The sequence below is a fragment of the Heptranchias perlo genome, chromosome 19 (assembly GCF_035084215.1).
Source record: "Heptranchias perlo isolate sHepPer1 chromosome 19, sHepPer1.hap1, whole genome shotgun sequence".
Lineage (NCBI taxonomy): Eukaryota > Metazoa > Chordata > Chondrichthyes > Hexanchiformes > Hexanchidae > Heptranchias > Heptranchias perlo.
Window position 1 is genome coordinate 37,608,370 of NC_090343.1, and position 22,532 is coordinate 37,630,901.

Here is a 22,532-nt window from a genome sequence, read left to right on the forward strand (position 1 = left end):
TCATCTCTTGGCTTCTCAGTTGTAGTTAGGGAACAAGCTGGCCCTTCAGACAGCAGGTTCCTGCTTTTCCTCAGCCTTCAACACCACCTGTTCAGTTCACCTGAAGAAACTCTCTATGGTTTGTTCAGATAGAGACGACTAATGCCAGCTGCTGTGGAGTGCTTGGGAGGTCTGAGCCACTGGCTATTGAATTTACTCCCGTTCTACACCTAGAAAAAGAAAAGATGAAGATATGTTGCAATGGTTGAATCTCAAACAAAATTAATTCCATGAGAATTTGTCACACATTATCATCCTTGAATGCATGCATTGGTGGCAGTGAGTGGGTGAGTGAATAGACAGAGTGAGAATAAAGACAATTATACAAATGGTATTAGGCCTCAGCTTGAAGGACCTTCACCTTCCCATCCCCATCTATATCTTCTATGCCAAGTCACTTAAATATCTTTAAAAGACCTGAAGGGACATTCACCGTGTGACCCTCTTGCCCCTGTAAGAGTCTGCTCTTGGCTGTTATGCACGGCTTGGGCTGATAAGTAGCAAGTAACATTCGTGCCAGACAAGTGCCAGGCAATGACCATCTCCAACAAGAGAGAGTCTAATCACCTCCCCTTGACATTCAACGGCATTACCATCATCGAATCCCCCACCATCAAAACCCTGGAGGTCACCATTGACCAGAAACTTAACTGGACCAGCCATATAAATACTGTGGCTATAAGAGCAGGTCAGAGGTTGGGTATTCTGTGGCGAGTGACTCACCTCCTGACTCCCCAAAGCCTTTCCACCATCTACAAGGCACAAGTCAGGAGTGTGATGGAATACTCTCCACTTGCCTGGATGAGTGCAGCTCCAACAACACTCAAGCACCTTAATACCAAACAGGACAAAGCAGCTCGCTTGATTGGCACCCCATCCACCACCTTAAACATTCACTCCCTCCACCATCGGTGCACTGTGGCTGCAGTGTGCACCATCTACAAGATGCACTGCAACAACTCACCAAGGCATCTTCGACAGCACCTCCCAAACGAGCGACCTCTACCACCTAGAAGGACAAGGGCAGTAGGCACATGGGAACAACATCACCTGCATGTTCCCCTTCAAGTCACACACCATCCTGACTTGGAAATATATCGCCGTATCTTCATCGTCGCTGGGTCAAAATCCTGGAACTCCCTTCCTAACAGCACTGTGGGAGAACCTTCATCACACGGACTGCAGCGGTTCAAGAAGGCGGCTCACCACCACCTTCTCAAGGGCAATTAGGGATGGGCAATAAATGCCGGCCTTGCCAGCGATGCCCACATCCCATGAATGAATTAAAAAAAACCTAACTACAGGATTTTTAAGCTAGCACCCCCCCCTCCCCACCACCCCCGGGTCTCCCACCCACAAAGCACATATCGGGAGACCACTTGCTTGATCTTAATGAGGTGGGCCGTGGAAATCTGAACATTGCCTAGAAACAAATCAGTGGGCATGAAGCCCACTGTAACCACTTCTCCCCTGGGCTGTGGTCCGAAGCAAAAGATTCACCCTATTATGTTTATAAGGTAATCAAAATTATGTTACTATCAGAAAAATGTCAGGTTTGTGCAGAAGCCACTCTAATTATATTGCTAGTAAAAATATGACACAAAATATACTTTAAACTACTTTTTGAAATATAATTGGCCTATTTATTTTGTTAAAATAGAAAAAGATGGGGATGCTCTGGAAAACAGAGTTGGCTGATTTGTTAGCATACAATTACAGTCTGGTCGGATGTGGGCTTAATTTAATTTTTCTTGTCTTTAGGACCACGACCTTCACCAACATCTGGAACCAAAGTCCTGTTCCCATTGAAAAATTCAATTAATGCAAAGAAGTGGAGTGGAGTAGTAGTTTCTAACAACGGGACCTTATTGTCCTTGGCCATATCCTCATCTCCAAATGCCAAGATCGGACGATATACCCTATCTCTGCTAAGCTCAACAGACTACCAGATCAAGAGCTTCAAACTTGGGGAGTTCATCCTACTTTTCAACCCATGGTGCTCAGGTATGGATTCTTATACTACAGGTTCGGCATTTAAAGAGTTAGAACCAGGTTGTAAATGAGAGAGGGCCTAATTGTCTAAAATGGGCCAACTTTGTGCAATCCATTAAAACGTTGATGAATTCATTGGCATTTTGTACCAAGGCCAGAAATAAATGTTTCCACTTCTGGGGGAGTCCAAAACTAGGGGCCATAATTATAAGATAGTCACTAATATATCCAATAGGGAATTCAGGAGAAACTTCTTTATCCAGAGAGTGGTTCGAATGTGGAACTTGCTACTACATGGAGTAGATGAGGCGAATAGCATAGTTGCATTTAAGGGGAAGCTAGATAAGTACATGAGGATGAAAGGAGTGGAAGGATATGCAGATAGAGATAGATGAAGTATGGTGGGAGGAGGCATGTGTGGAGCATAAACACCTGCATAGACCAGTTGGGCCAAATGGCCTGTTTATGTGCTGTAAATTCAATAAGGTGTCACATAAAAGGTTGTTATACAAGGTAAGGGCTCATGGGATTGAGGGTAATATATTAGCATGGATAGAGGATTGGTTAAAGGACAGAAAACAGAGAGTAGGAACAAACGGGTCATTTTCAGGTTGGCAGGCTGTAACCAGTGGTGTGCCGCAAAGATCGGTGCTTGGGCCTCAGCTATTTATAATTTATATTAATGACTTAGATGAAGGGACCGAGTGTAATGTATCCAAGTTTGCTGATGATACAAAGCTAGGTGGGAAAGTAAACTGTGAGGAGGACACAAAGAGTATTTAAGGGATATAGACGGGTTATGTGAGTGGGCAAGAAGGTGGCAGATAGAGTATAATGTGGAGAAATGTGAGGTTATTCACATCGGTAGGAAGAATAGATAAACAGAATATTTTTTAAATGGTGAGAAACTATTAAATGTTGGTGTTCAGAGAGAGACGTGGGTGTCCTCGTACAAGAAACACAAAAGTTAGTATGCAGGTACAGCAGGCAATTAGGAAAGCAAATGGCATGTTGCCCTTTATTGTAAGGGGGTTGGAGTACAGGAGTAAGGAAGTCTTCCTACAGTTGTGCAGGGCATTAGTGGGACCTCACCTGGAGTACTACATACAGTTTTGTTCTCCTTATCTAAGGAAGGGTATACTTGCCTTAGAGGCGGTGCAATGAAGGTTCACTAGATTAATTCCTGGGATGAGAGGGTTGTCCTATGAAGAGAGGTTGAGTAGAATGGGCCTATACTCTCTGGAGTTTAGAAGAATGAGAGGTGATCTCATTGAAACGTATAAGATTATGAGAGGGTTTGACAGGGTGGATGCTGAGAGATTGTTTCCCCTAGCTAGGAAGTCTAGAACTAGGGGGCATAGTCGCAGGATAATGGGTCGGCCTTTCAAGACTGAGATGAGGAGGAATTTCTTCACGCAGAGGGTTGTCAATCTTTGGAATTCTCTACCCCAGAAGGCTGTGGATACTGAGTCAGTGAATATATTCAAGGTTGAGATGGATAGATTTTTGGATTCTAGGGGAATCAAGGGATATGAGGATCAAGCGGGAAAGTAGAGTTGAGGTCGAAGATCAGCCATGATCTTATTGAATGGAGGAGCAGGCTTGAGGGGCCGTATGGCCTACTCCTGCTCCTATTTCTTATGTTCTTATAAATTCTATGTAAAAATGAGATTTCAGTTTTGCAGATATAAAAAAGAATGTGTACAATCTACTTCTGATAATTCTGCAAATCTTGAATTATCCAATAATTTTGAATTAAGAGGAATAGACTGTAGAGTCATGACATTCAATTTGTACACTATGATAAATGGTCTAATGGTTTATATCACAGGATAACCAACAGTCACAAGATCCAGATGTAGTATTAGAAGTGACTTGTGGTGATATCGCTCAGAAAAATTGGCCATTTTGTACAAGATGATTTTGGGGAGAATCTATTAAGAAAAAGACGCATCTCTACTTTCTAAATGTTCTGAATTGTACCAGAGCAGGCCTAATGTGGACATGTATAAATCCAAGTATGTAAATAGACAGGACCCATTAAAGCATTTGCACTTAATGCTTCTTGTATACAAAGAGGCATCTCAGATCACTTAGTAACCCCAGTCATTGGTGCTCATGTTCATTTACAAGTTCAGGTGATCCAACCTGCCCCAGCATGAGGAATCCATTTATCAGAACCCATGGAATGGCCTCAGCCCATCAACTCTGCTCCTTCCACTGACTCAATCCTACTATTCAAACTATTTATTCTCCTAAAAAGAGTTTGAGCAAAGTTTCTTTCCACCCCTCCCCCCCTTTTATTCATAAATATGTACATAAACCAGATTAACACACATCTGTTCCCTTGTGTGTGATGTAATCATGAGGAAAAATCACAAGGCCTAAAATTTCCCACATGGTAAGATGTGAACCTTTTATGCTAGTGGATAAAGATTTTTGCCCGTCTGTGGTCTGTGTTATTTACAGTGTTTTTTGGGTCAGCTCATTTGTGTATCCAGGTGTAAACCCTGTGTAAAATGGGTGTAATTTGCTAGGGTGCGTGGAAATTAGAGTGCAGCCTTTAAAAAGACTGAACACTTCAGCAGCATACTGAGGGAAAGGGAGGACCAATGGTTGCCTCACTCACGACTCTACGCTAACTGCACTGCATGCCCAGTGAACCTTTTCCTGCCACTTTTCAAGAATGTCTACCACAGGAGCTGCTGCTGGCACACGCGGCCAAACAAGGCAGCAGGAGCATGGCAAATTGGTCTGTCGCCCTTATTAGGATAGCATGTCGTGCTGTGAGTGTGAGGGGGCAGCAAGATCAGCTGACTCGGTTGCTGGCTGAGGGCTCCAGGGGAGTTCCAGGGAAAGGAAGGCAATCAGGAAGTGGGTGAGTGGTGGCTGTCAGCAGTTTTAATGTGGAGCAGGGAGGAATATACCTGCTCCTCCCGACTCCGCGATAAGGTGAGTAAAAAAAACTTCTAACTTCCCTTTCACGCGGCAGTCTCCAATGGTCCCTTTAATTTCGCACAGGAGCCTGTAACGGGCGTTAGGCCCCTGATTTGCATATGCAAATAACCTAACAACAGTTTCAGGTACATGTCCTTAACATCTACAGAGGAGCCCTAACCAATATCGAGGCCGGCGCAGAATGAGCGCGTGCACAGTGCCCGCCATATTTACTCTTAGGCACCTGTTTTACGCCTGTAAAACGGGGGCAGTGCGATCCAATTTCTAGGCCGTAGGTGTTTACTTTGCAGAATAAACACAGAACTATAGGATTTCATATACCCTGTCAATTAGCTGATCATAAATGTTACTACTATTATTTTCCTGATGTTGAAAGCTTTGATTCCTAATCCAGTCCTGAAGGGATTTTTGTGTAAGCCTTTTTATTGCACATATACAAATTACAACTGATTGCTGTGTTATTAAATCTGTGCTTTACCCTGTCAGATGATGAAGTCTTTCTGGACAGTGCTGAACAAAGAGAAGAATATGTGATGAATGAAGATGGAATCGTCTACGTTGGTCATTGTAGTTTTATTAATAAACGCCCATGGTACTTTGGCCAGGTATTTGAAATCCTTGAACAATTTACTATTGAGCTCTGTTTACCAAGTGAGTTACAATGCATCTGCTCCCCGTATCCGAACTCGCACCAAGTCTCATTCACCTATCACCCCTGTGGTTGCTGACCTACATTGGCTCCTGGTCCACCAACGTCTCGATTTTAATTTTGTTCCTGCCCAAAACATTTAAATGACCCTAACCCTGGGATTTTAATGGGGTCAGGGTCACAGGCATGATGAAAGTTCAGCTTTGCCCCAGATCCCCCCCCCTTCCCCCGCCACCACCAGACTCCAGGAATTTCAATGTCATAGTGTCAGAAATCCTGTCATCCTATTTTTGCCCTTAAAACAGTGGTCATTTTGACTGTAATGTCTCTTGTACTTCCAATAGCTAGAATATATCTAATTCTAGGCATTGCATGAAACATTGGACAGTCTGAATGAAATTTCTGTGCTTTGTGGCCCTTCTGCACACAAATTATCACAACTATTGACAATTTAGCTACCACTGTTGCCATCCCTGACCTCACCCTTTCAAACCCCTGGTGACAACATCAGTCAGTGGTCTTCCAATTGCATACGGCGATATCACAAATATTTCTAGCTGAAGTGAAAGCTTTCCAAGTGAGAGGTCCAGGCTTCCCTTGCCTGTTTTGGATTAAAGTTATCTGACTTGAAAACGATGGCCTCCAATCCAGAAGTGTTCATTGAGGTGGATGTCAGCATGACTGCCTGTGCTAAAATGATGCATTCATTATATTCCTTCAAGAACAAATGTATTGGCCCAGAATTTGCTGTCAAAATAGCAGTGAGACTAACGGCGCGCACTGTTATTTACGAGAAAATTGTGCAGCAACTTCTGGTAAGAGCAGATGCACAGTTAAATGCAAATATCCGGAAGTTGCTGTCTGAGAGGCGCTGTATCGTGCGCTGGTTGTGCTGCATTGTATTGTGCGCTGGCCATGCTGCACTGTGTGGGGCATTGGTCATACTGTGCTATATTTGGCGCTGGCCGTGCTGCATTGTATAGGGTGCCGGTCATGCTGCACTGTGTGAGGCGCTGGTCATGCTGTGCTATATCAGGCGCTGGCCATGCTGCACTATATCAGGCGCTGGCCATGCTGTGCTGCATTGGGCGCTGGTCACACTGCGCTGTGTGGGGCGCTGATTGTGCTGCACAGTATCGGGTGCTGGTCACGCTGCACTGTATCAGGTGCTGGCCGTGCTGTACTGTATCGGGAGCTGGCTGTGCTGTACTTTATTGGGCGTTGGTCGTGCTGCGCTGTGGCAGGTGCTGGCCATGACATGCTGTGGAGGGCGCGGCTTTGCTACGCTACGCTACGCTATAGACACCCAAGGCCTCCAGCGAAGTGGGCTCCCTGGGCATGCAGGATTCCTGAAAGAAGCCTGCCAAAATTTATTTAAATGAGCTGACTGTTTAAAACCTGCTGGGGTCGGCTCATGGCCAAACAGAGGGTGCAAAGCCTGCTGCACCACACTTTCAACAGCATAGGCACCTCAGAGGAGCAACCCAGCTATGCTGCCCCAGCACTGGAAAGAGAACTCAAAACAATGTCACTCAGTGTTGCATCAACTGAATATCAATACAACATATAAGCTAACCATATATTCACTTTGCTGCTATTGTGGTAATTGAACATAACAGAAGTTGATATAAAAGACAATAATATCGCTCAACAATTATCGAACAGCTTTTACAGAATAATGGAAATATTCTTCCTTTTTCAGTTTGAAGAGAATATCGTAGATATCTGTCTGAAGTTATTGGACAACAATCGCAAATGCCTGAACACCCCAGAGAAGGACTATATGCGCAGAAATGACCCTGTTTACATCAGTAGGGTAGTGACAGCTATGGTAAGCACTGAATCATTACAGCTGATAGTGGTGAGAGTAGAAGTAGTAGCTAATAATATGATGGCTTTCATTTAGGGTTTATTTGTCTCAACATATTTCTGTCTCCCCAACCTCCACTTCCAGATCACAGCCAACACTTTGAGATTGTGATGTTAGTTGTAGTCTGGTTGTCCTTTAAAACACTACACCACACAATGAAGCTTTGATACGTTGCTGAACGTCTTCCATCCTCTTTTTGCAGCCCTCCCTCAGCACTGCACTGAAGTCTCCAGCCTTGGCTCAGTCAGTAGCACTCTCGCCTCTGAGTCAGGAGGTTGAGGGTTGAAGTCTCACTCCAGAGACTTGAACATAATCTAGGCTGACACTTCAGTGCAGCACTGAGGGAGCGTTGCACTGTTGGAGGTGCTGTCTTTCAGATGAGACGTTAAACCGAGGCCCCGTCTGCCCTCTCAGTGGATATAAAAGATCCCATAGCACTATTTCGAAGAAGAGCAGGGGAGTTCTCCCCAGTGTCCTGGTCGATATTTATCCCTCAACCGCCATCATTAAAAAGTATTATCTGGTCATTATCTCGTTGCTGTTCGTAGGACCTCGCTGTTCACAAACTGGCTGCCGCATTTCCTATATTATAACAGTGATTTCATTGTAGTTCACCCCACAGGATAATGGCAAGAAAATCTAGGAGATATTCAGTAGTACTCGCCTTTGGTTCTGATTGAATTATCCAAAGGCTCTATTCTAGTTACTTGTTGATCAAAAGCATCGCTACTCTTTCTGGCCATCAATCAATCTCTCTCTCATTCATGCATCCTTTCTTATTTCTTTCTTCCTATTCATAATTTTATGATTTTATTTCTGTTGTGCTTGCTTAACACTTCCAATAACCACATATTTAAGAACATATGAAAGACTGCCATGAGAAATGGCCACTCAGCCCATCAAGCTCACTTCTTCTTTACTGCAGGTCTGGAAGGCAACAGTAACCTAATTTATTGTGACTATGCATAATCTGGTTTTCATAAAAAGAGCAAGAGATTCATTCATTCATAATTTAATTCAACTTGATTGTGTCTTATAGCTATGTTTGCTGCAAACAGAGGCCTTGATCCTCAGTTTGAGATATGGTGGAGTAGTTAATGGCCTTGCACATTGCTGCAAAAGGCCAAGAACCTAGCAAGTGTTGAAGTGTATGGTGTTCCCTTCGTACCAGGGAGGGACGAGGGAACGACTAATAAGTCATTTTGATAAAAGGCTGTAAATTTTCTATTGTAATGACTGTATGATCATATCCATGAAATGATCTTCATTGCTAGTCTCAGGAATAAAATCTACACAATAGTGTTAATACAGATTCACTGCTCTACCCTTTCTAGGTGAATTGTAATGATGACAGAGGGATACTTCAGGGTAAATGGAATGAACCATATTCTGGTGGAGCGTACCCTTGGAGTTGGAATGGAAGTGTTGCCATCCTTCATCAGTGGAATAGATATGGCTGTCGGCCAGTTCGCTATGGGCAGTGCTGGGTGTATGCAGCGGTGGCCTGCACAGGTACAGTGCGGAGAAGGAGAAAGGGAGCTCATTCAGAAAGGGAATCTATTTCTAAACCTCTAAATGCTGATGCATTGAAACATATCCTAAAGTATTTGAAATATATTTGTATGACTGATAAAGATACATTCAGATGTTTAGACACATTTATATGTTTTGGAATATATGTTTAAACTAAAGATTATTTTGAAATTCTTTGGTTAAGAAGTTAGTCAATAGTGGTAATTCTGTTGAGTGTCAGGTTAGATACCTAACTTGTAATTAATGTCATGAACTGGTTCTGGAAACACATATAAAAATTACTGTTAAACGAATCTATGCATCTTTGTGGAAATACTAACAAAGAGAAGCTTTTATGATTTATTAGATATATTGTGGAGCTTCTTATTCAGAAACTCATATCCAACCATTTCACTTCTGTTATGGTTTGGGCTTTTATCAACATTCATTTTTCATGCCAATGACCTGACAATAGTTACAGTAAATGGACACACACAATCTGAAACCCATGCCTATCACTTTCTGGTGTTCTGAGTAGCTAACAAGTAGAATTATTCCGCGGGCGTTCTGCCGATCCTCTGCCTTAACTTAGGCAGAAGATCTGCGGAAACCTCATAAACACCGTTTCTCTGGGGTTTCTGTGGATCTTCTGCTGAAGTTACGGGGACGATCGGGAGAACCCCATGGAAATTCAACCCCATAGAATTTTACAGCACAGAAGGGGGGTTCACTCAACTCATCCTGCCTGTGCCAGATCTCTGAAAAAGCTAGACACTTAATGCCATTTCCCTGCCTTCCCTCATACCCTTTTAATTTTTTCTTTTTCAAATATTAATCTATTTTCCTTTTAAAAGCTGTTGTGGATTCTGCTTCCGTCATTGTTTCTGGTAAGGCATTCCGTGTGTCACCAAAGCTCTGCATAAAAAAAATCTTCTGACCACTCCCTTTGTTCTTTTTTAAAGTTATGCCTTCTGTTCACTGACTCACTGACCAGTGGCAATGGTTTAATCCCTCTTTACCTTATCAAAACCCTTCAAAACATTAAAGAACTCTATCAGATATCTTTCCAGTGATAAGAATCCCAGTTTCTCTAGTCTTACCTCATAACTAAAGCCTCTCATTCCTGGGATCATCTTGGTAAATCTCTTCTGCACTCTTTCTGTGGCCTTGACATCCTCCCTAGAGTAAGATTCCCAAAACTGGACATAAAGCGGCAAGTTTTCTCTGAATGCATTTGGGCGTATTGGATCTCTTGGGTGCAGGACCTAGAGAAAATTGGGCGGGGAGGATTGCAAACTGGTAACGGAGCTCACCCAATCTTCCACCCGTTCATTTAAATGGGTGGAAAATTGGGTGGGCTCCCTAAATGGCATGCATTCCAAACCATCCTATGTTCCTCTATATACTGCACCCAAGTGACCCAATATGACCAAGTGCTACAACAGAAAAATCCCCCCCCCATATTCTAACTGCAGCCTTACCAATGATTTGTATAGTTTCGCATTACCTCTGCACTTCTACTCTCTGTCCCTACTTATAAGCGTTACGATCTCAAATGCTTTTTTTTTTACAGTTTTATCAACCAAAATGCCCTATTTAACAGTATTTAAACTGGAAGTTAAGTAGCATTTCTCCTGTGCCTTCTCTAATTTGGAAGCCAAAAAATATCAAACTATAGGCCGACTTCATATAGACGAAAACCACAGATAATTTTTTGCACAGTTAGATGACTTAAAGAAGCATACAAATAGACAGGTACAGTAACGTACAAATAATAATTTAGAATGACTTTCTTTCAAAGAACTCATTGTTCTCCCAGCCCTTCCAAGCAAACTTTTGAAATACTTCAATCTCTTGCCATAATACGTAATGAATCACCTACATACAGCGTTGGGTGCAGCCGACTGTATATTGGCAGTGTGACAGAACTGCAGAACACTGAAAGGTTTATACATCAATTCCTTTCATGTACAAGGAATATCTTCAAAGATTTTACTTAGCAGCAACTTTGATGAGCTTACAGCGTCATACATAATTGGCAAGGTAGTTGGCTGAGAAGTTGCCATGATGATCGTAGGAAACCAAACAATGGGCTATGTTGTGGGCAGCAAGACTGAAAACCGATTTATGTCAGACATCCACAATGAATAAGATGATAAATATTAAAAGGTTCAATTGACAAATTACTCACACAGTACTTAATAATTCCAGTAGTAACTAAAGCTATTTACATTGTAACCAGCAACATTGACTACATTATACAAACTAACTTAAACATAAAATGGAATTTCTCAATGGACTTCCAGAGATGGTTCATGTTAATTTTAAACAAACCAGCACTTGTTCCTTTTTTAAAAATGAGTTATGATTGCCTTTTAAAACTATAAACCTAACAAGACTAATTTTTAGTTTTGTGACAGGTGATATGATAAAATATACAGTGTAGGATTGAGCATTATGGCTCACACCCCCATAGTTTTCACACTGAAGGATATCCATGGAAGCATATCTATGTCTTACTTAGTTCTGTTCAGCTTCATATTATTCAAACCAACCCAAACTTCTCAGAATTATCAAAACACCAAAATGTATCTCTAATCCTTTGAAACAAAGCTATTGCCTCCCTAGGCCATTCTATACAAACTCCTAGACCGTTCTACGCAGTTTATCTGCTCTGTGCTTCCCAATTTCCACCCATGTTTTCACAAATTTTAATTCTGCTCAGGAATAGGAAGAATATGAAAGTACATTTTAAATGCATTAGGTTTGATAGAGTAAATTTTACAAGGCTCCACTCTTGGCACAGAGGCTTGCTAGATGGGAGTGTTGAGTCTTAGAATTGGCCTTATAATGTTACAGTGCTATGTCTGTCCCACACTGCTGTTTAGTTACAATCCACACCAAGAGGAGAGCCAAACAAAATTTACCCTTTCATTACCCACTTGATCATTCTATAAGACTCTAACGATCATCACACCAGGTACGGGTGAGAAAAATGGCGGCTCATTAGGTGTCAGCCTTGGCTCAGTGGTAGCACTCCTCTAAGTCACAAGGCCATGGGTTCAAGCCCCATTCCAGAGAATTGAGCATATAATTTAGACTGACACTTCAGTGCAATACTGAGGGAATGCTGCACTGCCGGAGATGCTGTCGTTCAGGTGAAGATGTTAATTTGAAGACCCGTCTGCCTGCTCAAGGCTGGTGTAAAAGATTCCTTGGTACTTTTTGAAGAAGAGCAGGGAGTTCTCCTGATGTCTTGACTAACATTTATTTCTCAACCAACATCACTAAAACAGATTATCTGGTCATCTATCTCATTGCTATTTGTAGGACTTTGCTGTGTGCAGATTGGCTGCCTTATTTTCCTACATTACAACAGTGACTACAATTCAAAAGTACTTAATTGGCTGTGGGACATGCTGAGATTGTAAAAGGCGCTATATAAATGCAAGTTTTTGTTATATTGATTGGCGATTGATAGGTTAAAAAATACTTTAAATTCTAATATTCAACACAGCTGTGTAAGCTTTCTCTGAAAGTAAAATCCTAAATTACCAAATACTATTGCAGACTGAATTAAAATGCTGTCAGTTTTCTCAGATCTCTGATTCTGCCAGTTACAAAGATATGCAATTAAGTTAATTATGAAGTAACCATTTTCTTTTTTTTGATTCCTTCAGTTTTGAGGTGCTTAGGAATTCCTACTCGTGTTGTCACAAACTTTAATTCTGCTCATGACACCAATGGGAACTTAACAATTGATAAAGTATATGATGAACGTGGGAGAGAATGTGGAGGGCAAAATGATAGTATATGGTAAGTCAAATTAGTATAAATATACTAATAAAATAATAAACAAGGAAAAAATGCAAATGCTACAAATCTGAAATAAAAACAGAAAATGCTGGAAATAGACAGCAGGTCAGTCAGCACCATTAAAGAAAAAAGACAGGTTAACGAATGAAGACCCTGTTTTGGGGCAGCAGCCAAAAGGCTGTACAACCAGTGACCATCACTGCTGCTGCAGATCTTTCAGGCAGTGGCTGACTTTTTTCCACCTCGCATTCAGGTGCTAGGCCCTGCCAGGGGCCGGCAGCAATTGGCCTACGTAATTGATCTGAACCTGGAAATAGAGATAAGTTCATGTTAAGCGTGCTCTACCCAAATACCACCCAAGTGAAGGAGGGGCAAAAGGAAAGTCAATCCGTGTTGCTAGATGTTTGGAAAGGTTGCCAATTGTCTCTTAGTGAGACCCACCTTTTGAGGGGGAGGGGATCCTTGTAGTTGCTCTTCTGGTTTTGCCTATAGACCTGTGCAAAATAAGACATTTACTGAAGTTAGATCATAAGACTGCCTACTGGGTCTGTAGCTGATGTCACTGAGAGGCAGCATGAGGAAGAGGATGATGCCAAGGATGAATCCTTGCAGGACTGGAAAGAGAAGTCATTTCTAATGATGCTCTGGCTATGATTGGAGAGGTAAGAGAATCAAGTAAGAACAGGACCACTGAGCAGGACAATGGAGGAGGGACATTGGAGGAGGATGGTGTGTTCAGCTGTGTCAAAGGCTGGAAGACAAGGAGGGGTAATACAGCATGATCACAGTTATAAAGAATGTCATTTGCAACTTTGGTTATGGCTGTTTTGGTGCTGTGGGAGGGGCAGGATCCTGATTGGAGAGATTCAATCAAGGAGTTCTGAGAGAGATGAGCATGGATTGGGAAGTGGAAACTCCTTCAAGAACCTTGGGAGAGGAAAGAGAGGATGAAGATGGATTGGTAGTTAGCGAGGTCATAGGGGTTGAGGATGTCGATTTGTGGGGAGTTTAGGACGGTTTTGATAGGGAAGAGGATAGTGTCGAATGAGAGGGAACCATTTAGAATGTTCGCTAACATGGAAGCTAGGAAGGGAAGTTAGGTGGTCAGGAGTTTAGTGACAATGGAGTCAAGCGAGCAGCAAGTAGATCTCATGAAAGAGTTGAGCTTGGGGAGGGCATTTGGAAGATGGGTAGGAAGGAGACGGGAGGAGGTTTAGCTTAGTTGGAAAAGGCAAGGGAGAAGCAGCAGAGGCAGCTGAATGGATGGTCTCCACCTTGGTGAAGAAGAAATCCACGAGCTTCTTGCAATTCTTAGAGGTGAGCATGGAGGAAGCAGGAGAGAGGAGTTTAAGGTGGCAATTGGCAGTAGAGAAAAGAGCCTGTGGTTATCTTTTCCCTCCAATATGAGTTGTGGGCAGTTTTTGCAGAGGAGAACTTGATGTGGTTGAGCCAGATTTGGGATCGTTCTCCTTTTATCTTGTTTAATGTCCTTTTTTTTGCCAGTCAAGTAGTTTACAACAACAACTTGAATTTATATAGCATCTTTAACATACTAAAACATCCCAAGAGCTTCACAGGAGCGTTATCACACAAAATTTGACGCCGAGCCACAAAGAGATATTAGGACAGGTGACTAAAAGCTTGGTCAAAGAGGTAGATTTCAAGGAGCGATTTAAAGGAGGAGAGAGTTTTAAAACTGTCTTTGATTGCTCCTCTCCTTTTCAATTTTTAGATCAAACCTAATTGTGTTATGGACACTCTTTTCTAGATGTTCCCCAATACTTTAGTTACCCCACATCATTTCATTTAATACTTCTCTGTCATGCCGAATATATTCACAGCAAAGACATAAAGATTTAGAGTGGTCTAAAACCTGCCTCAAAGAAGTTGTTGTAAATGGGGAATGATTGGTTGGAATATATACTGAATCATTTAATTGAAGTTCAAATTGTAGCAGGAAAATGCTACAATTCTTATAGAATTGAAAGTTCAAATAATCATTAAAACTGAAGTTGTGACTGATGGTCACTAATAGATCAACCAAGTGTTGATCTGTTTTTTAATGCCTTAATTAAGTATACAAACATAACACAATTATTTCTGTGAGAATTTTAATAATCTGGAGATTTTTCGCTGTTGCTGCACTTTAGGAACTTCCATGTCTGGGTGGAGAGTTGGATGGCGCGAAATGATCTGAAGTCAGGCCATGATGGATGGCAGGTACTGGACCCAACACCACAGGAGAAAAGTGAAGGTAAAGACTGAAATAAGATCAAAAGCAAAATACTGCAGATGCTGGAAATCTGAAATATAAACAGAAAATGCTGGAAAAGCTCAGTAAGTGAGGCAGCATCTGTGGAGAAAGAACCAGGTCTTTCAGGTCAAAGTTTCAGGTCACTTGCCATTTTAATTCCCTGTCCCACTCCCACTCTGACCTCGGCCTCTTACACTGTTCCAATGAAGCTTAACATAAGCTTGAGGAACAGCACCTCATCTTTCGTTTAGGCACTTTACAACCTTCTGCACTCAACATTGATTTCAATAACTTCAGATCATAATCACTGCTGCCATTTTTTTTTGATTTATTGGACTGCAGCTGCTGGTTATGGTTCTGCTGTTGCCATTCACAGCTTCTCTAGACTGGTCTTTTGTTTCTTAACTTGTCCCATTACCACCCTCCTTGCCTTACACCATCATCCCTTTTTCCATTTAATCACTCTTGCCCTCTACCCTATCAGAGACCTTCCCTTTTGTTCTTTCCTCCCCTCCCCTCCCTCCCCCCTTTCACTGGCTCTGTACTTGCTTAAAAACTTTAACTCTTTAATATCTTCCAGTTCTGATGAAAGGTCTTCGACCTGAAACGTTAACTCTGTTTCTTTCTCCACAGATGCTGCTTTACTTGCTGATCTTTTCCAGCATTTACTAAAATAAGATTATCGTTTCATTGCATAGGTTATAAATATGACAGTAGTAGGCCAGAAGTGAGATATCAAAAAGTTGTTTAATTGAGGGGTTCTGATATCATAAACTATAATAGTGCACCTCAAGCAGTTCATAACTTTTTTCACAGTCTTGACTTACTTACTGTCACATTGAGTGTAAATGGTGCTTGTGTTATGCACTAATGTTCTATTGGCCTAACACAGGTCTGCCAGTTAGACAGCATTAGCTTCTCAGGGGAAAATGTCCTCTGCTCAATAGAGACAGTGGAATAAATCCTTAAGCACAATTTATTCACACCACTTTCAGTGCTTCCTACCTTAAGGCTATCTATCTACAATAGCACAATTTCAACACAATTGCATGTCAGAAAAAGCAAATCTTTTAAAATAAAAGCAAAGAGCTGTAGTTTAACAAACGTGTATGATTTTTGGGCACGCTGATGTTAGATGACTGTATGGGCTCCTTAAAGGGATCTGTTAAATTTGAATCCTGGTATGGTTCATTTAAATTCATTGAGATTGGTTCTCAAACGTTTCTTTGGTTTTTTAGGAACTTACTGCTGTGGACCTGCACCGGTCAATGCAATCAAAGAAGGGGCCGTGGATATGAAGTTTGACGTTCCCTTTGTGTTTGCTGAGGTCAATGCAGATCAAGTAAGTTGGATCTGCCGTAGAGATGGCGGGAAAGAAAAGATATCTGTTGAAACTCGACATGTGGGCCGGAATATCAGCACCAAGAGTTGTGGCAGCACTGATCGTGATGACATCACACACAATTACAAATATCCTGAGGGTAAGGAAAAGAAGCATACAATATAAAATGTGATTTTTAAACTTTATTATTGTTCTTGGTGATGATGCCTGGTAACAATCCAGTTTGATGGCTATGGATTCAAATACCGGGTGATATTTTATAATTAAGGTGAACTGCGCAGCAATCTGAAAGCCATTGTAGTGTGTTTTTATAGCAACACATTTGAATTAAGAAACCATTCACATAAGTTATCCAAATAAAGTTAGCAGTAAAGATAAGTAAACCATTATTTTCTTATGTAACCAACTTATTTTTCAATATATTTAGGCTCTAATCAAGAAAGAGCAATATTTACTAAAGCTGACCTCACAAATAGACCTCAACGAGAAAAGAAACTCCAAATCCATGTAAAGACTGACGAATCAGTAAACCACGGATCTGACATTAAAGTTCTTATATCCATCTCCAACTGCAGTCCAGTGAATATGGTCTGCAAACTTAACTTTAATGCACAGATAATGAAGTATAATGGAATACCACTGAGCCAAGCTATAACGAAGAATGTGCAAGAAATTGCTCTTGAAGCCAATGAAGGTAATGGAACAGCTACTGATCTTGCATCTAGTTTGTCTTCATTTGCTTTTGTAACAGATAATCTGTTATGATTTGGTCATATCTGCCATGATTCAAGAAACATACTACATATAAAAAGGAAGAGGGTAGCCAAAGTAAACATTGGTCCCTTAGAGAATGAGACTGGGGAAATAATAATGGAAAACAAGGAAATGGCAGAGGAATTGAACAGATATTTTGTATCTGTCTTCACAGTAGAAGACACTAATAATATACCAATAATAGTAGAAAATCAAGGGGCAAAGGGGAAGGAGGAATTAAAAACAATCACTATCACTAGAGAAAAAGTACTAGGTAAACTAATGGGTCTAAAGGCTGACAAGTCCCCTGGACCTGATGGCTTGCATCAGAGGGTCTTAAAGGAAGTGGCTACAGAGATAGTGGATGCATTGGTTGTAATCTTCCAGAATTCACTAGATTCTGGAAAGGTCCCAGCGGAATGGAAAACCGCAAACGTAACACCCCTATTCAAGAAGGGAGTGAGACAGAAAGCTGGTAACTATAGACCAGTTAGGCTAACATCTGCCATTGGGAAAATGCTAGAATCCATTATTAAGGAAGTAGTAGCAGGACATTTGGAGACTCATAATACAATGAAGGAGAGTCAACATGGTTTTATGAAGGGGAAATCACATCTGACAAATTTATTAGAGTTCTTTGAGGAAGTAACGGGCAGGGTGGATAAAGGGGAACCAATGGATGTAGTATATTTGGATTTCCAAAAGGCATTCGATAAGGTGCCACATAAAAGATTACTGCACAAGATAAGAACTCATGGTATTGGGGGTAATATACTGGCATGGATAGAGAATTGGCTAACTAACAGAAAACAAAGAGTCAGGATAAAAGAGTCATTTTCAAAATGGCAATATGTAACAAGTGGGGTGCCGCAGGGCTCAGTGCTGGGGCCTCAACTATTTACAATATATATCAATGACTTGGATGAAGGAACAGAGTGTCTTGTGGCCATATTTGCTGCTGATACAAAGATAGGTGGAAAAGCAAGTTGCGATGAGGACACAAAGGGCTCGATTTTCGCACCCCCGAGCGGGTGCGTTCGTGGCGGGGGGGCTGCGAAAATCGGGGATTCCTGGGGCGGGTCTGGAGCCCGGCTCCAACCCGCCTACTTCCGGGTTCCCCAGTGATGCGCTGACATGCACGCGCAGCCCCCGCATGTGGGACTCCCGCCGGCAATTAAAGCTGGCGGGATTTTTTTTTTATTCGTTCACGGGATGTGGGCGTCGCTGGCGAGGCCAGCATTTATTGCCCATCCCTAATTGCCCTTGAGATGCCACTTAAGGTAATTATTTAGGTACTTCAGGTCGTTTACAGACCTGATTAACATGATATTTTAGGAGGGGTGGGATTTTCCAAACAACTGGGACTGTTTCCCATACTGGGGGAAACACTCCCAGTTGAAATGGACATGTTGCAGTCATCAGCCTGTGGCAGCTGCAAAGGTCCATTTGACAGGTGGTGGGGGGGACCCTCACTCATTGCAGGAGGTCACTCTGTCACTTTGGACAAAGTTTGGCCTCCACCACCCTCCTCCTAACAATAAAATTCACCAACTTGCACACTTACCCCGGTGGCCAGACACATTTACCTATCTTGCGGACCCCCTCAAATGTACATCTTCCTGATGAGGGCCGCCATAGCTGCAGTCATGACCCCCTCGGAGAATGAACAGCATCACCAGCCTCGCCGGCCACGCCGTCCACCTCTGACACGTGGAGCCCCACAACACAGTGCTGTGACACATCCATCTGCACAGCAGGAGGGAGGGCAACGGCAGAGAGAGATGCGTCGCAGAAGGCACTACCCTCGCCACAGGGTCTACAGACCGAGGCTCAGCTTCCTGGACCTCTCTGAGCAGCAGTGCACACGGAGGCTCAGAGTCACTCGACATGTAGTCGTGGACATCTGCAGCCTCCTTCATGCTGAGCTGCTCCCGGCTGGCCCAAGCACCATCTTCTTACCTGTCGCTGTCAAAGTTTCCACTGCCCTCAACTTCTTCGCCTCCGGATCCTTCCAGGGTGCCACCGGGGACATCACCGGGGTCTCTCAGTCGTCTGCACTCAAGTGCATAAGGCAGGTTACCGACGGCTTGTTTCACAGGGTCTCGCACTATTATCAACTGCCCCATGGATGACCTCAGCCATATGGAGAGGGTAGTGGGATTCCACGCTGTGGCTGGCTTCCCACGGGTGCAGGGTGTAATCGATTGCACCCATATAGCAATACGAGCACCTCCACACGAGCCAGGACTGATTGTCAACAGGAAGGGCTATCGCTCCATGAACACTCAGCTCATCTGTGACCACCGCAAGAGATTCCTTCACGTGTGCGCCAGATACCCTGGCACGATTCCTTCATCCTCAGGGAGTCCACCATGCCGCCCCTCTTGCACTCACCCAACACCCGCAAGGGCTGGCTCCTCGGGGACAAGGGATATCCCCTGCACACGTGGCTTATGACACCTCTGATGAACCCCACCACCGAGCCACAGCGTCGATATAACAACAGACACATCGTTACCAGGTCTACAATTGAGCATGCTATAGGGCTGCTCAAGATGCGCTTCAGGTGCCTTGATCATTCTGGGGGAGCGCTGCAATACGCACCACACAGAGTGAGACGCATTATAGTCGTCTGTTGTGCCCTGCACAACATGGCACAACAGAGAGGGTGCCGCTGGAGGAGGCCCCATCCACATCTGCCACCTATTGAGGAAGAGCAGGACGAGGAGGAGGAACAACCCATGGGCAGAACAGCAGCTCACCTGGCTGCTTGTGAGGCCAGGGAGTCACTGATATGTGAACGGTTCTCCTAACATCAGACAGTGTGAAGAGTCCAGTCCTCATCACCTGGACAGAGCAGCGGCCATATCAGCCCCCTCCCCTGCCCCCTGCACAAAACAGTGGTGCAACTACGCCTACACCCACTGTAGAATGACCCAATGGGTGGCATCAAGTGTGCGTGTTCATGGTGAACCCCATGAAAGGGACCTATTCCACAAGCCAGTCAAGAATGGGCAAGACGTGGCAGTAGTGGTGATAATAATAGGATTTATTGTGCATGTGGCAGAAAACAAATATAAATAAAAAACATGACAAATCGTCAAACACCCTTGTGCATTCCCTTGGTGCTCAGAAAACCTTCGCCTTGCGTTTACGGGAACCCCTACGTGGTGCTACCCATGTGGCTTCAGCAGAGGTAGTGGCAGGTTGCTCTTGTCCATTCCCTGACCGATTAGATGCTTTGGGCCGACGCCCTCTGGGTTTCGGTGCCCGTGAGGGCCCCTCCAAAGACTGCTCCACCTGCACCTGTGCCGGGGCAGACTCGGCCACCTGGAGAGGGGGCAGCATTGCGGGTACTGGTTGAGAGGGGGGCAACGGATGAGACATGGGAGCACTTTGAGTGGCGTTCCCACTTCCATGTCCCCTTTCACCATCATCCCTCTCCTGGCCCAGGCCCACATCACTCCTTCCACCCTGCTGGACGACAGTTTGGAGGACTTGTGTGAAGCCTTGGCAAGCCAGTTGTAAGGTATCTGTCAGCCTGTTTAAGGCGGCAGAATATTGCTCACCCTGAATCCAAACGGCCATTGTCAGGGCCTGAATGGACTCATTGTTGAGCCGTGCTTGGCGCTCGATGGAGGCTAGCCTTTCCTCCATCGCAGACATTCCCGCACCTACCCGCGACACTATCTCAGAGATGCCTTCACGTCCTTGTGACACTATCTCGGAGATTCCCTCCTGTACCTGTGCCACCATTCCCCTCATGCAGGAGTTTGACTCCTCCATCCTCTGCGTGATTGTGGAGAGTGCGCGTGGCACCTGTTCCAGTACCTCGGCAATGTGCTGCTGCCCCTCGATGGCTCCCCTTTTCATGGCTGGCCCCCTGGGTTCAGCATCTGGGTCCAGCTGAGCAGAGCCTGGAGAAGAGTGCTCCCACCGACGCAGACTCTCCACGGCTGCCCCTGCCACCAGGGTCTGCTCGTGCTCACATGTGCGTGCTGACTCACCATTTGCGAGCCCAACTAAGTGAGGAAGGGGACCCACCGAGGTGTGTGTATCTGTGCTGATAGATGGATGGCTCAGATGTGACGATTGACCCTCAGAGGCCGGCAGGTCCTCTGAGAAATCGCCCTCCATGGTCACGGCGCTCGCAGATGGGCCTGCAAGAGAACAGAAAGCAATATTAAGCATGTGGACAGATGTTGAGGTGCTACAGATGCCCAATGATGCTAAGATCATTCGCTATCATGAGTGCTGAGTGTTAACTTTCTGTCACCAGCCGCTTGTGCAATCCCAGTCTCGGCATCTGCCACGGACAGGCACTCCAGCATGTAGCTGATCTCCAATGCCTGCTGCTCCGTGTCTGTTAGTGCCACCTGGTGTCGCGGGCCCCCGCCGGTCCTTGCCCTCTCCCGGGCATTCTGGCATCTCTTCTATCAAGGCAAAACACAGAGGCGTGATTGAGTGATGGTTGCATAGTGACCCGCTGCATGCATTGGTGTGGGTGGGGTTGAGCGTGAGGGAGAGGCATGGGAGGGTGCGTTTGCGACGTAGCCATGAGATTGTATGAGGATTGGGTTGCGTGGTAGTGTTCAAATGGGAACTGGGGCGGTGAGTACATGCAGGTAAGGTGAGGATGATGGTTGAGTGGATGTGAGGAGTGATGCGAGAACGTTGTGGTGGCAGTGCACAAGGGGTTGTGTGGTGGTGGAGGTGATGTGGAAGACGGAGTGTGGGAGAATGCGTAAGTATACTCACTTTGGCTGACCTGGTTAGGTCATTAAATCTCTTCTTGCACTGCATCCAGGCTCGTGGCACATTGCCGCTGCCGGTGACCTCCTCGGCCACCTCCAGCCAGGCCTTCTTGGTGGTGGAGGGAGGGCACTTCCTCCCATCAGATGGGAAAAGGATTTCCCTCCTCTTCCTCACCCCATCGAGCAGAACCTGGAGTGAGAAGTCCGAAAACCTTGGGGCAGCTTTTCCTCTGGCCTGTTCAAAATTGGTTGTTTGCTGCAGGAGGAGCATTGGTGGCCTGCCCCTTTAAATAGGGCTCCTCCAGCTGACAGACTATGCTGCGCATGCGCAGTCCGCCCGCTGCGCAGCTTTCCAGCGCGAAACCAGAAGCCAAGGTAAGTGGCTTCAATTAGCCTGTGATTGAGTGCGGAGCACACTGATTTCACTGGGCGCGTTACCCACGCGCCCAGTCGACCCCCCGTTGCTAACCCGCCGCCCTCCTAATATCGGGCCCAAAGTGTCTGCAAAGGGATATTGACAGGTTAAGCGAATGGGCAAATGTTTGGCATATGATGTGGGAAAATGTGAAGTCATCCACTTTGGGAGGAAAAAT

The 22,532-nt window shown here is 44.3% G+C and overlaps 1 protein-coding gene across 1 annotated transcript in view; it reads left to right on the forward strand.

The window, feature by feature from the left end:
* LOC137335309 (protein-glutamine gamma-glutamyltransferase 2-like) overlaps positions 1–22,532 on the forward strand; it is a 40,751-nt gene that overhangs the window by 12,150 nt on the left and 6,069 nt on the right. The window contains exons 3-10 of the mRNA XM_068000621.1: positions 1,801–2,043; positions 5,476–5,594; positions 7,341–7,469; positions 8,843–9,020; positions 12,701–12,836; positions 14,987–15,090; positions 16,329–16,571; positions 16,860–17,126. Coding sequence (XP_067856722.1) covers positions 1,801–2,043; positions 5,476–5,594; positions 7,341–7,469; positions 8,843–9,020; positions 12,701–12,836; positions 14,987–15,090; positions 16,329–16,571; positions 16,860–17,126 — 1,419 coding nt within the window. The remainder of the gene's footprint in view (positions 1–1,800; positions 2,044–5,475; positions 5,595–7,340; positions 7,470–8,842; positions 9,021–12,700; positions 12,837–14,986; positions 15,091–16,328; positions 16,572–16,859; positions 17,127–22,532) is intronic.